The following is a 13,979-nucleotide window of genomic DNA, read 5'->3' on the forward strand; positions in this document are numbered from 1 at the left end:
ATTTTATAGCTACTCTAAACATGCTACAGTATTTCCACATTCCTTCTCTATGATTCCATTAATGGTGTCAGGATGCTGGAATTAGATGCAAAATTGATCTTCAAGGCATAGTCTTTTTTCTGGAAGTAATCTAAGATTGGTGAAGTACTGGACTTTGAGGGAAATGATGCATGACAATATAGGGTCTTTTCATTACTTTTACTGTGCCAAACCCTTGGTACTGTTTGCATAGAAACATTATAAATAGGTTTTAGAAATATCCTGGTCAACCTGTATGATTAAAGTTTTATATTATAATGTGGTACAGAATTTCAGTATCTCATTTCTTTGTTTGCCAGACAGAATAAGCTGTGTTGAAAATAGCTGTCAGCTTTGAAACTGTCCCATTTATAGTTTTGTAGCAGTGTGTCTGTTTGAAACGAGGCATTAACCAGCAGTCCATGGATTGAGTATCTGCGTCCTGGAAGAGATCACTGCTGCTGTGGGCATACATTATAGAAACAAAACACCTCTTAACTTCAGAAATCCAAATAGACAGAAAAGATTACTTTTGCTCCAGTTTACATCTTAAAGTAAAGACATAATTTATTTTAGGGTTTACTGATCAAAGACAGAAGGACTGGAATATGATTTAATTGCTAGAATATTTTGTTTTGTTCTGAAAATAATTACTGATAGTGGCAGTTAAATCTGAGTGTTAAGACAACATTCTCTGTATCAATAGAGCTCATAATGGGCATGAGGTAAAAAACTTGATTTTGCTGCCCTTTCCACTAAGATTTTGTATCTAGAGAGCAAAACAGCATGTGTTTTGTGGTTAAAACATAGAATGTATTATGGTATGCAACAGGGCTACTAAGATAATGCCTGAAATTAGGAATATTCCAAATAAGAACTTTAAGTTATTTGTGGGGGAGTTTATACAAGATGAGAGTGCCTACCTGTAAAATTGAAACAATAAACAAACATCTAATTACCCATACTAGTTAACTATACTAGTTAAAGTATTTTGGCAGTATTAGATAAAAATTTTGCATGATAAAAAGCTTCAAGTTAACAGAATTTACCTTAGTGAGCAAAGAAGTATTGTGAATGTTAGAAAATTATCATAATGAAAGCTAGTGCTAGTTAGGGCAGGAAGGGGCAGAAGGCAGGTATGGTTACAGGAATTAGTAGTTTAATTAAAGTGTAAGTTGTTTATTAATTTCCGTTTTGAAGTTAGAGAAAACTAATATTTCATCTTTTTAATTGTTAATTAATCTGAAAAATGCATTTCAGTACATTTCAATTGCCTGGAGTTTCCCTATAATGGGTTCCTGTGACTCCTGTGACTTCCTTACCACCTGATAAAAGTGTCAATCTTCTGGGATGGTTGAAAACAGGAGGTGGACTGTGCTTGTTTGCATCTCTCTATGAATGTCAACATACACTGACAAGAAGAGATCTTTCCACCCAAATCCTCCTTTGCTGCCAATTTATGTAGCAGCTCCTCATCCCCAAAGGCAACAACGAAAAAGAAAACCAAAAATCTACCCTGTGAAATATATCTTATGTGCATGCACAACCAACCATTCAAAACTTGACGAAGATCATATCTGTGAAAAGGCATTATAAAATCCTGCTTGACCCTTTTTTCCTCTTTGATACTGAAATAATATCTGATTTTGTAATTTTCTCCTGCTTGCTTCTTTTCACAGAAGAAGGACTGTTATTGTGGTTTTAGAGCAAGGATAGGTACTTTTTTGGGTTATTCTGGTTCTCAGGCAGTGCAACCGTCTGTATGTTTGATTTCAAAAAGTATGTTGTTATGAATTTATGATTTTTGAAATATTTTTAATTTATTACCTATATTGGTTAAGAGTAGTTCATATTTTTGCAAGGATTTTTGGTGAGCATATTTTTTCATACTTATTTTCTAAGATAAACCTTTGCATGAGTGCAAGTTGGAACAGTCACATCTTTTTGAAAATGGTCTGAAATAAAAATAATACTTCTATAGGAACTGCATACACTTTTGTGGTGCACTTCTGATTAATTGAAATTGCATTAGGTACCACGTGGTTTTTATTGTGTATTTAAAAAGCCTTAGGTGGGAAGTTACTCTACTTTTTCTTTTGCCAATATGATGATTTGTAAAAACCTTGCTTGTGGGCTAGAAAGTGGCACAGATGTATATTAATGATGCAGAAGACAAATGGAATTAAAGGTGTTTTGTAGTGTTTGAATTTTAGAAATTTTGTGCATGAATATTGTAGTATAGTGAGTTGGGAGAGTTACCATAGTCTGTATATGATTATAAGCAATATTGTGTGAACAGATCTAGGTTGATTTTAGAAGCAGTCTAGATTTCATTAGTGCAAAATAGTAATAAATCTGAGTTTTTTATAGGCTATTGTTTTACTATTCTCTATGCAGTAGACCTGGAAGAACCTTTCAAGGACACTTATTACAGATGTAGTAGGTGTGACAGCAAAACTGGAAATCTTTACTACAATTTTTTACTAATTTAAGGGAAACTTGAGAGGGAGTAATAATCAAATCAAAGTATTACATAATGTTGTTTCTTAAAACCAGTAGTTTTACCTAAAAGTTTTACTTTCTTTTAGGATAATGATATGACTTCTAAAGACTGTCCCTGTTGCATTTGGATGATACAAGGCTTTTAGGAATAGGAGAGCTTAAAATGACAACTTTTGTAATGTCCCATTTTCTTGGATGGAAACTGTGAAGCTGCGTATGCCTTCATCCTTGTCCTAGGCATTCTTTATTTTTACAATACATGAATGCTTCCTAGTATTCATGTGCTTCTTTATGTATTACTGGGTGGTAGTCAAATTCTTATATTTCAGGGTATTTTGATGAAAGATAAACCTGGCAGTTTAGAAACCAGTAATTTCGGAGTTCTCCTCAGGGAAATAGAGAATCTTGTTAAATGGATTCATACTGTGTTCATGTTATGAATACATCACTTTTGGAGTGTATTTGCTTCCTAGACTCTTTTAAATATTGCATTTTGTAGAACCTGCAATTCTTTTAATAAATGTGATAACCTGTTTCTTATTCTGAATTAGGAGTGTGTGTTGTAAAGCAGAACAGAGGTGGAAAAGGGCAAAATGTCATCAAACACATAAAACCAAACATCAGTATCTCTACATGATATTTTTATAGTTCTGAGTGTAGCTTCAGAAAGAAGAGATCAGATTTTAATTTTGAAAGAGGACTAGCGTTGCTTTAATGTAGCTGGTGCTGAGGCTGGTGGAGAATCCAAACTCAAGATCAATGAATCATAAGCAACTTTATTAAAGCACTTTTGTCAGTTTCTCTGGATAGTTTTGTGTCTAGTAAGCCTGTAGAAAAAATTAAAGAGGCTTGGATAAAAGAACAGTTTTGGGTTGATAAAGATTTAAATACTAAAGTACAGTTTCTTACTACATGTATTAAAAATATCTCAAGTTTGAAGCTGAGGGTATTGCACAGGCCATTGTGGGAAGAATGAAGATAATTGAACTAAATGATGTCCACCTCTGCTCTTTTTACTGTTTTTTTGTGCAATTCTGAGCTAAGGGAAGCAAGGGGTGCAGTAGGTATAAATCAGTGTTGATCAGGGCTGTGCTGATCTAAATTGATAAGGGATACTTGCTTTTTATTTGCAGATGACATTGACTCTTTCGGTTTTATTTACTGAGGAGGTTTTACTTAAGAAGGATGAAGTGACCGCCTGTATTCTGTTTGTGTGTGCTAGTGGTTGTTAATAATTCAACATGATTTTCTTCTTGGGGAAGAGAAAAAAGCGAGAGAAGAAAAGGCAATCATAATGTGGATTTAGGTAGTTATAAACCCTTTAGCTGCTTACAAAGAACTTGGATATATATAAATGAAAAAATGAGAAAGTATTTGAGTGTGAACTTGTGAAATCTTACATTTTTCCTTTTGCTGATAAATTAGGGTAACCTTTTAGATATCTCGGAAAGAGGAAAAGGTTAGAATGGTTTTTATAATTTATGGGGTTTTAAAAACTATTTTTACAATTATTTTACACAGTATGGCAGTTCTTCTAGCTAAATTGAATGTCACTATGATTAATTTTTAAGGGGCTCTTTTTGCCTTCAGAGATCCAGATTAGAGATCCATTGCTTGTCATTGCCCCTTTGTCATTGTACCTGAAGGTGATGAGAAAGTGGCCTCAGTCATATGGATTATGTACACAGAATTATTATTTTTTTAATCTGGATTACTGACAAGGGCTAAAGCAGAAACAGTTTATCTCTGTAACACAATCTTTTTGATGTTTAAAATGATACAGGGACTATGGAAAAGATAATTTGTATTTGCTATCAGATGGTAGAAAGCAGCATTCAAACATCACACCTTGTAACTATTGAGAATTGAAATAAATCAGCTAGTTGGTTTATTAGCTTGACTGACCATTTAAGTGTTCGTTAATGGTGTTTATTTTGTGTTCATAACTTAATTACAGTTTTACCATAGTAATAAGTGAAGGATACTCTGTACTAGATGCTTACTGATGTGTTTTTTTATTACTGCTTATAATCATCTTAGTTTAGATGAACTTACTTTAAATTCACTTCTCATATTTTAAAGAGTAAAATAGTTGTCAGAACTTCTGTAAGAATTTTTTTTTGGTAAGAATTCCTGTTTTGTAATAGGCATTCTTATTCATGAGTATGCATAATTACTAGGATATTCTGCACTAGAAGTTACCTGCATGCAGGATGCCATGAGACTAGACGAGGATTTTAATTCAAACACTTTTCCCTCAAATGTTATATACAGCTCAGCTGAAGTACTTGTAGAGGGTAATAACTGCCAAGCTGTGCTGGTTGCAGAGAAGAATCTTTTCCTTAATTTTGAGACTGGATGAAAGTGAGGAAGACAGCAATTCCAAGTCTGATGAGGTAACAGATGTAGAGACACAACTGAAAAAAGAATAAGCTATCTTAGTTTCATCTTAAAAAGATATGATTTTGGAAGTCTAAGCAACTGGTTTAGAGAATATCCCCCCATCCCAGCTCTTTTATCTAACAGTCTAAGTATAATAAAAATTTTTATTGCAGTGTGCCAAAGCAAGATGAATGTTAAATAGCAAAATGGTACTTTCTTTTTAAGATCTTAATTATATCAAATGATCAGCATTACTGTGCTTCTTTCATATCATCCACAACCATCCTTCTGTAGGATTCTGTAATTGCTAATTACAGACTTTCCTTATGCTAGGAGGATGTGTGCACTGTCTCAAGATTTCTTATGGTAATGGTTTTCTATCCTTTCGCCCTATTGTTCTTCACAGACTCTACCTTTAGGGTATGTGACTTGTACAGGATAAACTGTTCCATTTTTTTCTGGTAATTTTGTGGTTAGTTGTTCTTTCACAACTCAAATTGTGGTACCAAGTTGGCAGATCACAAACACATTTCCATCTGGTAGTTTTAAATTAGTGTAAGAATGTAAATGTTTTTCAATATACTTTTTAAAGACTTGTTTGTATTGTCTTGTACGTGGCAATCCAATACTGTATCTCAGTAGGTTATAGCACAGTACATTTGTTGTAGAAACAAATTTACAAATTGATTATTGAAACAGATTATATTTAGGGAGTGCACATGTTTAAGATTAGGATATTTTACACAATTCTGACATGCTTGTTCCATCAGTGCATGGAAAAGCAGATGTGCAAGCAGTTAATGATAATTCCTTTTTGTTTACCATGGTAGTTTTAGAACACAAATATTTTTTCAGTAATTTAATTATCCCTAGTAGGATGGGGATAGGATAGCTTTAATCTGAAGCTTTAAGACTGCCAAATCTTTTACTAAATTTTTGTCTGGCTACGTAGCTGCTTCTTCCTCCACCTCTCCTATCCCCTTCTGAATAAAGGTTCTTAAATGCTGTGCTTCATGTGATGCACCTTTCTAATGCTCACATTATAGGTATTTGTTCTTCTCAGCTGTTCCAGGGAAAATGAACTTTTCATCAGTCCCTGAAATTTTATTGGCATTTAGTTATCCAGACCTGAGAGACAATAAAGAAATAACATCTCAGTAGGATATTTTAAATTTCTTTTTAGCAGGGAGGGTGCTCCCTCAAACCACTATTTTCTCTATGCCAGAGGCATCTTTTTTCTGTCAAGGACTCTTCTTGTGTATGGTGCTGTGAAACTCTGTGTTTGTGTGTGGAGAGAATATCTGTTTCTTTTTATGCTCATATTCTTTTCTGAAGGAAGAATCATCTTCATGTTCTGCAAGAATTCTGTATTCTTTGCAGTTCTAAAGACTTCCCATTGCACGTCTGCTTGCTCTTTTTCTTTCTGGGGTCAGCTCTTACAAAAGCTTATAAAACATGGAATAATTTTTAACCAGAAGGATGATTTCTCTTGAAATGAAAAGGGTTTTTATTTTCCCTGTATTAAATTTGTGAGGCAAAAAGAAGTTAGCATCTAATTTTTAAACATTAATAATTTTGCTTTATTAATATCTGGATTCAAGTTGAGATGATGAACAAACCTCAGTAATGCTCTCAAGGCTGATTTATGGCTCATAGATTTTAGGATATGTGTTTCCATACTTCTCCTGTGCTGACATATCAGAAATTTAACAGATGGATGTTTAAATTGCTGGTGTTTTTTTAGGTGATCTACAATTTAGAATACTAGAGTTGTCATAAAAAATCATATTAGTGGTACACTTAGGAGTCTGAGTCAAGGCAATACATTGAAATCATCCTGTGTGGATGTGTAGGAAAAATCAGCTGGAGATCAGGTGCTGGTGCCCTGGTTCTCCAAGAAGATATAGCCAGGGTTCAAGAGCAGAATGGCTTTGTGTGCTAGTCAGGTTAACAGTTAAACTGCCACAGATATTATTTTCAAAAGCAGAGCCTTGGATTGTCCTTGGTGAGTGGCAGTCTTGTAAACAACACAGTTGAGGATCAGGCTGCATTTCCTTGCAGCTGTATTGTGCACTGTTTTTTCCTATGGGATTGTGCTTTTAAAATCGTCTTTATGTTAATATGTTTAATTTCTTCTGGTTTGAAGGAAATCTGATGAAGGTTTATCAGTAAAACAGTATGAAATAAAAATGAGTGGAGAGCTGAATTGTTAATGCAAGTAATTTATCAAATAATTATATTTATAAATCATGCAATTTCTTTATTTTCTGTATCCTAGGATACCAGATGGTCCAATTGATCAGGGACCAGCTGCAGGAAAGGTACATGCTTTAGAGGAGCAACTTCTAAAGGCCAAAGAACAGATAGAAAACTATAAGAAGCGGACAGGAGATGGTTGGTAGATAATTTTTCTTTGAATTCTAAAACAAGTTTTGATTTGGTGTTTTATATCACAGATGTGTTGGCTTCTTTACAAGTACTGATGCTTTTATGCCTTTTTTTTTTCTTAAAGTTGAAGGCCTTGGAAAAGACCATGAAATACTGAGAAGGAGGATTGAAAATGGGGCTAAGGAACTTTGGTTTTTCCTCCAGAGTGAACTGAAGAAGTTAAAAAATCTAGAAGGAAGTGAACTACAAACACGCATTGATGAATTTCTGTCTGATTTGGGTCATCAGGAAAGGTACTTCCATTAGTTGGTTCTGACCTTTTTAACTGTCATTATGTTGTTTAAAGATGTGTGGCAATTATGTTTTTCATTGTTGTTAACCATCAGGCCTCCTTATTGTTGGAGTACTTTTTGTATTATATTAACATAGTCTGTATGAGTTTTGTTTGTGCCGAACAAAATTAATCCAGGAACTGTTAAAAATTCAGTGACATCTGTCTTTAAGCATATTATAACTGTGTTCCCAACAGGACTGCTATGACAGTTTGTGTCTCATCTGTAAACAGCTATACAAAAATAGTTGAATTAACTAAATATACTACCTTAAATCAGTGCTCTGAAAAAAAGCCGTGATCTTTATATGTGAACATCAGTAATAAAGCAGGAGCCTTTGAAAATAATGATATAGTAAAGGGAAAAAATTATTAGAATTTTCAATTCCTTAGAAATAATGCAAACACTATTTAAAACATGAAGACCATATGAATTTGATTATTAGTATGGGCAAATAGTATAGTCCATTAAATTTTGTAATTTAATATTCTTCAATTCCAAAATCCATTTTGTCACAGATTTATTGAGTTGAAAGTGAGAAGGGACTATTCAATTATTGAGAGTTATTATTTATATAGAAGACATGATTAAATTTCATCCAATTAGTTCTCTGCCAAGTGCAGTTTTATATATTTGACTGAAATAAAAGTAGTGCTCGGCTGAAGCGGAATTTTCTGAAAGACTTGAGATCTTCACTTTAACAGTGAATTGACAGAGAAGTGTCACTTCCCTGGGCCTTTTGTTTCAATAGTTATCTCCTCTCAGAAATACTTATTTATATTTATTTTCCACAGAAGTTATTTCCATCTGGGCTTCTTGAACTTTAGGTCATGGATTCTTATGTACCTTTTAAACTATGCTAAAAACTGGAGCAATAGTCTAATACCAGACTTCCTGACATTTGTCATGGTAACAGAATCACTTATGTGCATGTTATTGCTCTGTTTATAAAGCCAGGATGAGGCAGTGACTGCAGCGAAACTTTGAATTATGTTGTGTGCGTTTGATGCCAGAAGGTTCTTACATTGCTTTTTCCCAGAATGAGTCCTTTTCCCTAGTCCTTTCCATTGTACACCAATGATTATTAATTCATTAAGTCTTAATTTTTAAGTTTCTGCATTTCTGACATGCTTGTGTTCACATGTCACTATACTTCAGGATGAGGTGAAACCTGTTTGAAAGGTGCATAAACTCCTTTGCATTGAATTATAAAACTGCCCTGGTAGTTTTGAGATGAATCTCACTGTGGTACTAAAAGAAGTTTGTATATGATGCAAGCAATCACAACTGCTCTTTTTTTTTTCTCTGAGAATTTCTGTGTTAAGTACAAGTATTCTTTCAGTTGTCTATATTATTAAATGTAGAATAATCTGAAGTTTATTTAGTCTTTGTAATAGATCTGTGTAGACCTTCCTATCTCCTCAAATAAGACTAAAGTTATTTAAGCTAAAATCAAACAGCCATGAACTAGTTTTTATTAAACTGAATGTAAACAATCTGTTACAGTGTAGAAATTCAAAGGAATTGAAAATGTTTCTATGATATCCAGCCTGTGTTCCTGGTGCATTTGCAATGTTGCCTTCAAGCAGTAGAATTATCTTGTGTTGCAGAATGAACAACTTGGTTGCCTCTAGTCCTGAGGAAGTTTTTTCCTGCACCTTTGAGGTCAAGCTGTCGCCTTATTTCCCTTTAATCTTTCAGTCTTGTTGTGTGAATTGCAGGAAAATTCTCAGTTTTTGTGCACATCCTTTGGCATGCGATGCACTGCTGTCTCTGGAGTGTTCTTTGCCCTTAAAATGCACAGTACCTCCCCAGGGAAGGAGCACTCTCATCTTCCTTCCACACTGTCCATCTGCTCACGTCTCTGAAAGGAGCACAGCATAAGTTTGGAATGAGCAAATCAGATGTTTGTCATTGACTCTGAGAAGCATAGGTTTTTGTTCTGTTTTTTTTTGAGTTTGTTTGTTTTGGGGTTTTTGTTTGTTTAGGGTTTTGTTGGGTTTTTTCTTTTTTTTTTTTTTACTTATTGCCTGTTTTGTTTGTTGGTTTGGTTTTTTAAGTGCATGTGCCCTTTAAATTTTTTTTAAAGGAATTAAGCCTATTGCCAAATGCTCTTTTGTTTACAGTGCTGTCTTAAAAAGTTATTTTCGATAAATGGAATACTGCAAGTGCAGCTGCTATTACTTAATTTTATTACATATACATTCACATAAATATACATAAAGATATCTGAGAAATTTTAATATGTATTATAATCTACTGTTTGGATTAGAAAGATTTGTGTTAATTATAAGTACTTAAAGGAGGTTTTCATGCTGTCCTTATGTGGGAAAACAAAGAGGTGGGTATCAAATGATGAGGTAGCTATGTAAGGAAAGAGGCTCATACTTGTTTTGTTTGTAAGGAAAGCCTTCTGTGTCACAGATTAAGACTTGCTTTGTAAGAGATGATAAACTTTGATTTCTGTGGTTCTGGACAAGTAGTATTAGAGTTTTTTGTTAATTTTGGTGATGTTAAGGAAATTGTTTACTACTCATATAATAGTGCTACTTGCTGGATGCCTTAATTACTGTTTGTTGGCTACGCCCTAGGAGCTGTGTGGATTTTCTCCAGGGCAGTGCTGGTCTTGCCTGTGTTTTTGTCAAGTATTTCAGTACTGATTCTGTTTGAGAAACAGTGTTGCCTAACACAAGAGTTTCCTTGAGAATTACATAACTGTATTCTCATAGTTGCTATAGGGAAGAGGGCTGTTGAGAGTAAATTTGTCTAAACATTGGAAAGACTATTTGATATTGAGTTATTAAAACAGAGCAAATTTATCCTTTAGTTGTCATGGTTGTTTCCTGTGTTGATAAAAGTTGTTTGCAAGGTGGCTGTTACTGAGTTTCATTCCTTCTCCTGGGGAGTAGCTGTCATCAGGGATTTTGTGGTAACTGGCCAACATTTGATGCACAGTATTTGGACAAGATTTCACATTATTTCCTTTGAATTACATATTTTCCTTTGAGTTTTTATTTGTTGGTCTAAAATATTTAGGAGGTTTAAATTTTTTCATATGACTGGAATAAATGTCTAGACTTAAAAACATCCACCCTTCCCTCTTTATTTTGGCAATCAAATACAGATGAAACACAGCCAGATTTTTTCCTCCATTCTGCTTTCCAGGAACAAAATACTTTTAAGTGCAGCTCCAAGATTTATTTTGCGGTATGAAGCAGCAACAGCAGCGAGTTGATGATGTTGGTTGGTAGCCCAGTGAAAGACCAAGTTTGATGCAATGAATATCTGCAGTGCCACTGTGTGAAGTTTCCTGCCATTTCAGCACCTGCAGTAGCCTCTAATAACCCTGTGCAGGCTCATCCTTTGTCTGCACTGAGCTATCTTGGGCTCAGTGATCACCACTCCCTGTGCTTTTAACTCTCTCCACGGGGCATGACCCAGGTCTTTGGTATTTGTGTCTCTTCTAAATCTGTATTACTAAGTTATCACAGTGATCTGCCACACTCAAACTCTAGCAGATGTAGCTAGAAAATGCACATTTCTAAGCAGTAACAATCAAAGAAAAAAGGGCTTTGTGACTGTGTCTTAAAATAGCACTACCTTCTAATCATTTCTGTGTGATAACACCTGTGAATTTTTCACTTCCTGGTTTACTTCAGGGTTTTATAATTTTTTTTGAAGAAGATTATAGATACTGTCTGAAAACTCTTTCATGAATTTATAACATTTCCTGCAAATAATTTTATACTTTTTATGGTTTCTACTGAGCAAGGCTGCCTTTACTTAATGTGGTGAGTCACTGAGGCTGTGTAAGGACACTCTCACCCATTTCTCTTACCTCAAAAATTATCAAAATAATTATATTTCATCCATGAGGCTAATGATTAAAACTAAGCTACTGCCTTTTCTTTGTCGTGGTTACCATGGCCAGTAATATAAAAACTAAAATTTGTGCAACACTTTTTTGTTCTGTAGAAATAGGAAAAATTACTTAAGAGCTGACAGAATTTTTAATTGTTGATTTTTAATTGGTAAACTTTGTATTTTCAGTTATTTTTTCAATATTTAATGGAAATACATTTCTATAAAGGATGGGGGGAGAGTACACTGATTACTTATGCTACAGGTACAGAAACCTTTTTTAAGGCTAATGAAAGAGCATTTTAAAATGGTTTAAAATGTGGCAATGGGGTTGCACAGCTGCTTTTAATGATTTTTTTTTTCATTTTTTAATGTTTAAATCTTATTTGTATTTTTTCTTTAAACACTCAACATGGTTACATCCTGATTGGGAGGAAAAACATATTTAAACTCCCAAGAAAATGCATTGGTTTCCTTTTCCAATATGCCTACTAGCCTATGTGTTTTCTGTAAATAGGGAAACTGTCTTAAGAGGAGCAGACCTTTTATCTGTTCAGTTATCTGTATATAATGCATTGTATTAGAACTAGTCCATCATTAGTTTTGTGGTAATTCTCTTTAAACTGTGTGTGCAAGTTACTGTATTATGTGTCTGTAATAGTGATTTAAAACTAGTCACTGGTGGTACTTTAAATTAATTTGTATGCAATGCCACAATAGGATGTTTCAAGCTCAATTACCTTGTAAAAGAAAATCGAGTTTATACAGTTTGAGATTAGAATGCAGATAAGGTTCTTCCAATTGATTGACAGAAGGTAAGGATTACTGCTGCTGAGTAATTTGGGTAAAATATTTAATACAATAATAGATGCTATAGTCAGTGTCTCTGTTACCCTGTATAGAAGCATGGGGATAAAGACCAGAATGAGTGTATGAGAATAAAATTACAGATCCATAAATCCAGTTATTAAATTAGCAAGAAAAGTTTGTCTGATAACTCTGCTGATAAATCAAATTAGGGCAGCTCTATCTTTATCTCAATGTTTACTGCTTCAATATTGTGCCATTGAAGTAGTTTCCTAGTAGGTGTATGCAGCCTGCTCCTCTCAATTATGGACAAGGGGTAGCCTTGGCTAATTGGATTTGTGCTTCCAGTGCTAGCAAGTGCTGCCAACAGCTTGACAAGACCACTTCAAATGTTGTTACAAAATGTGTTTTTCTTACCCTCACACTGTTTTTTGGTCACCTCCCAAATTTCTCTGCCTTTGTTCTGTTGCTTCTTTTTCTAGTGCTCAAACTTTTGGTTTATCAAGAATTTCAGGGAATAAATAGCAGCATCTGAAGTTCAGATGAAAATATTAAGAAAAGTGGTTCAAACGTATGTCTTTAGCATTGTTATGGAGAAATGTTTAGCAATATTAAATATTCTCAATCTGTGAAACCAACTCTGAAGTGACTGATTCTGAGTTGGGCCATCCTTTACTTTTAGAATAACCATTAACATTTCTAGAAACACTTTCAATAGTTTGTCTCTAGTTTTCTATTTCTTCACAAAAGCCACAGAGATTAAAAAGAAGTTTTTTCCAGGGTGGTACTGTTTGGACAAAATCAGTAATTTTGACTTACCTGCAAATTTCAACAAATGTCATATAACATTTTTGTTTTCATGATCATGAGTTCTTTATTCTCTTATTTGGCCAATGAAATGTTATAGCCCTAAGAAGAGAATCTCTAATGTATTAAATCATCTCAATTTAGTATTTTATAGTTCCTCAAAATTCATGTTTTGTAGTATGGATTTGCATGGCCATGAGTCTGTTTAGAATTTTTAATTGCTAATGGGTGTGGAACAACTGTTGGATGAAGGACACAGTCAGTCTGTCTTGGCTGCTGTTTGAATTGTGCAGTGGGAGGTAGCATGAAGAAACTGATTTTGAAGCTGCAATTGAAATACCTCTTTAATTTGTCTTTGGTTTCATGTAATGCTCCAAATTAGTAATGTTAAGATTGTTTTCCTTTGTTGTTTATAGGTCAATAATGACCGACTTGTACTACCTCAGTCAAACAGATGGAGCTGGAGATTGGCGAGAAAAAGAGGCCAAAGATCTAACAGATTTGGTACAGAGAAGAATAACTTATTTGCAGGTAAGAGGATTTTTTTCTTCTTATATATGTAGCTAAAACCTTGCAATAGAATTTAGGTTTAGCTAAAACCTTGCAATAGAATAATTACATCACAGTTTAAAAATAAATGTTGTTGTATGAATGAATTATGTAGAAAATAAGTCATTACATATGTTTCAAACATTATTTTATATGTATATGGAAGGTAATATTCTAAGACAATCATTGGGGCTTGTATTTTTGTTGTTGGTTATTTTGGTTTATTTGTTTCTTTGTGGGGTTTTTTTGGATCCGCAATTATTACTGGGCTCTACTTACCTGTTTGAATTGTTCACTTTATTGTAAAAGATAATTGTCTTGTTGATTTTTAAA

At 34.0% G+C, this 13,979-nt stretch overlaps 1 protein-coding gene across 6 annotated transcripts in view; it reads left to right on the plus strand.

The window, feature by feature from the left end:
- Positions 1-13,979, plus strand: part of FUT8 (fucosyltransferase 8) — a 97,366-nt gene that overhangs the window by 50,516 nt on the left and 32,871 nt on the right. For all 6 annotated transcript variants that reach the window (XM_021533254.2, XM_021533253.2, XM_021533257.2 and 3 more), the window contains exons 6-8: positions 7,181-7,296; positions 7,415-7,583; positions 13,514-13,628. In XM_021533254.2, the coding sequence (XP_021388929.1) occupies positions 7,181-7,296; positions 7,415-7,583; positions 13,514-13,628 (400 nt within the window). The remainder of the gene's footprint in view (positions 1-7,180; positions 7,297-7,414; positions 7,584-13,513; positions 13,629-13,979) is intronic.

This window comes from Lonchura striata, chromosome 6, assembly GCF_046129695.1.
Source record: "Lonchura striata isolate bLonStr1 chromosome 6, bLonStr1.mat, whole genome shotgun sequence".
Taxonomy (NCBI): domain Eukaryota; kingdom Metazoa; phylum Chordata; class Aves; order Passeriformes; family Estrildidae; genus Lonchura; species Lonchura striata.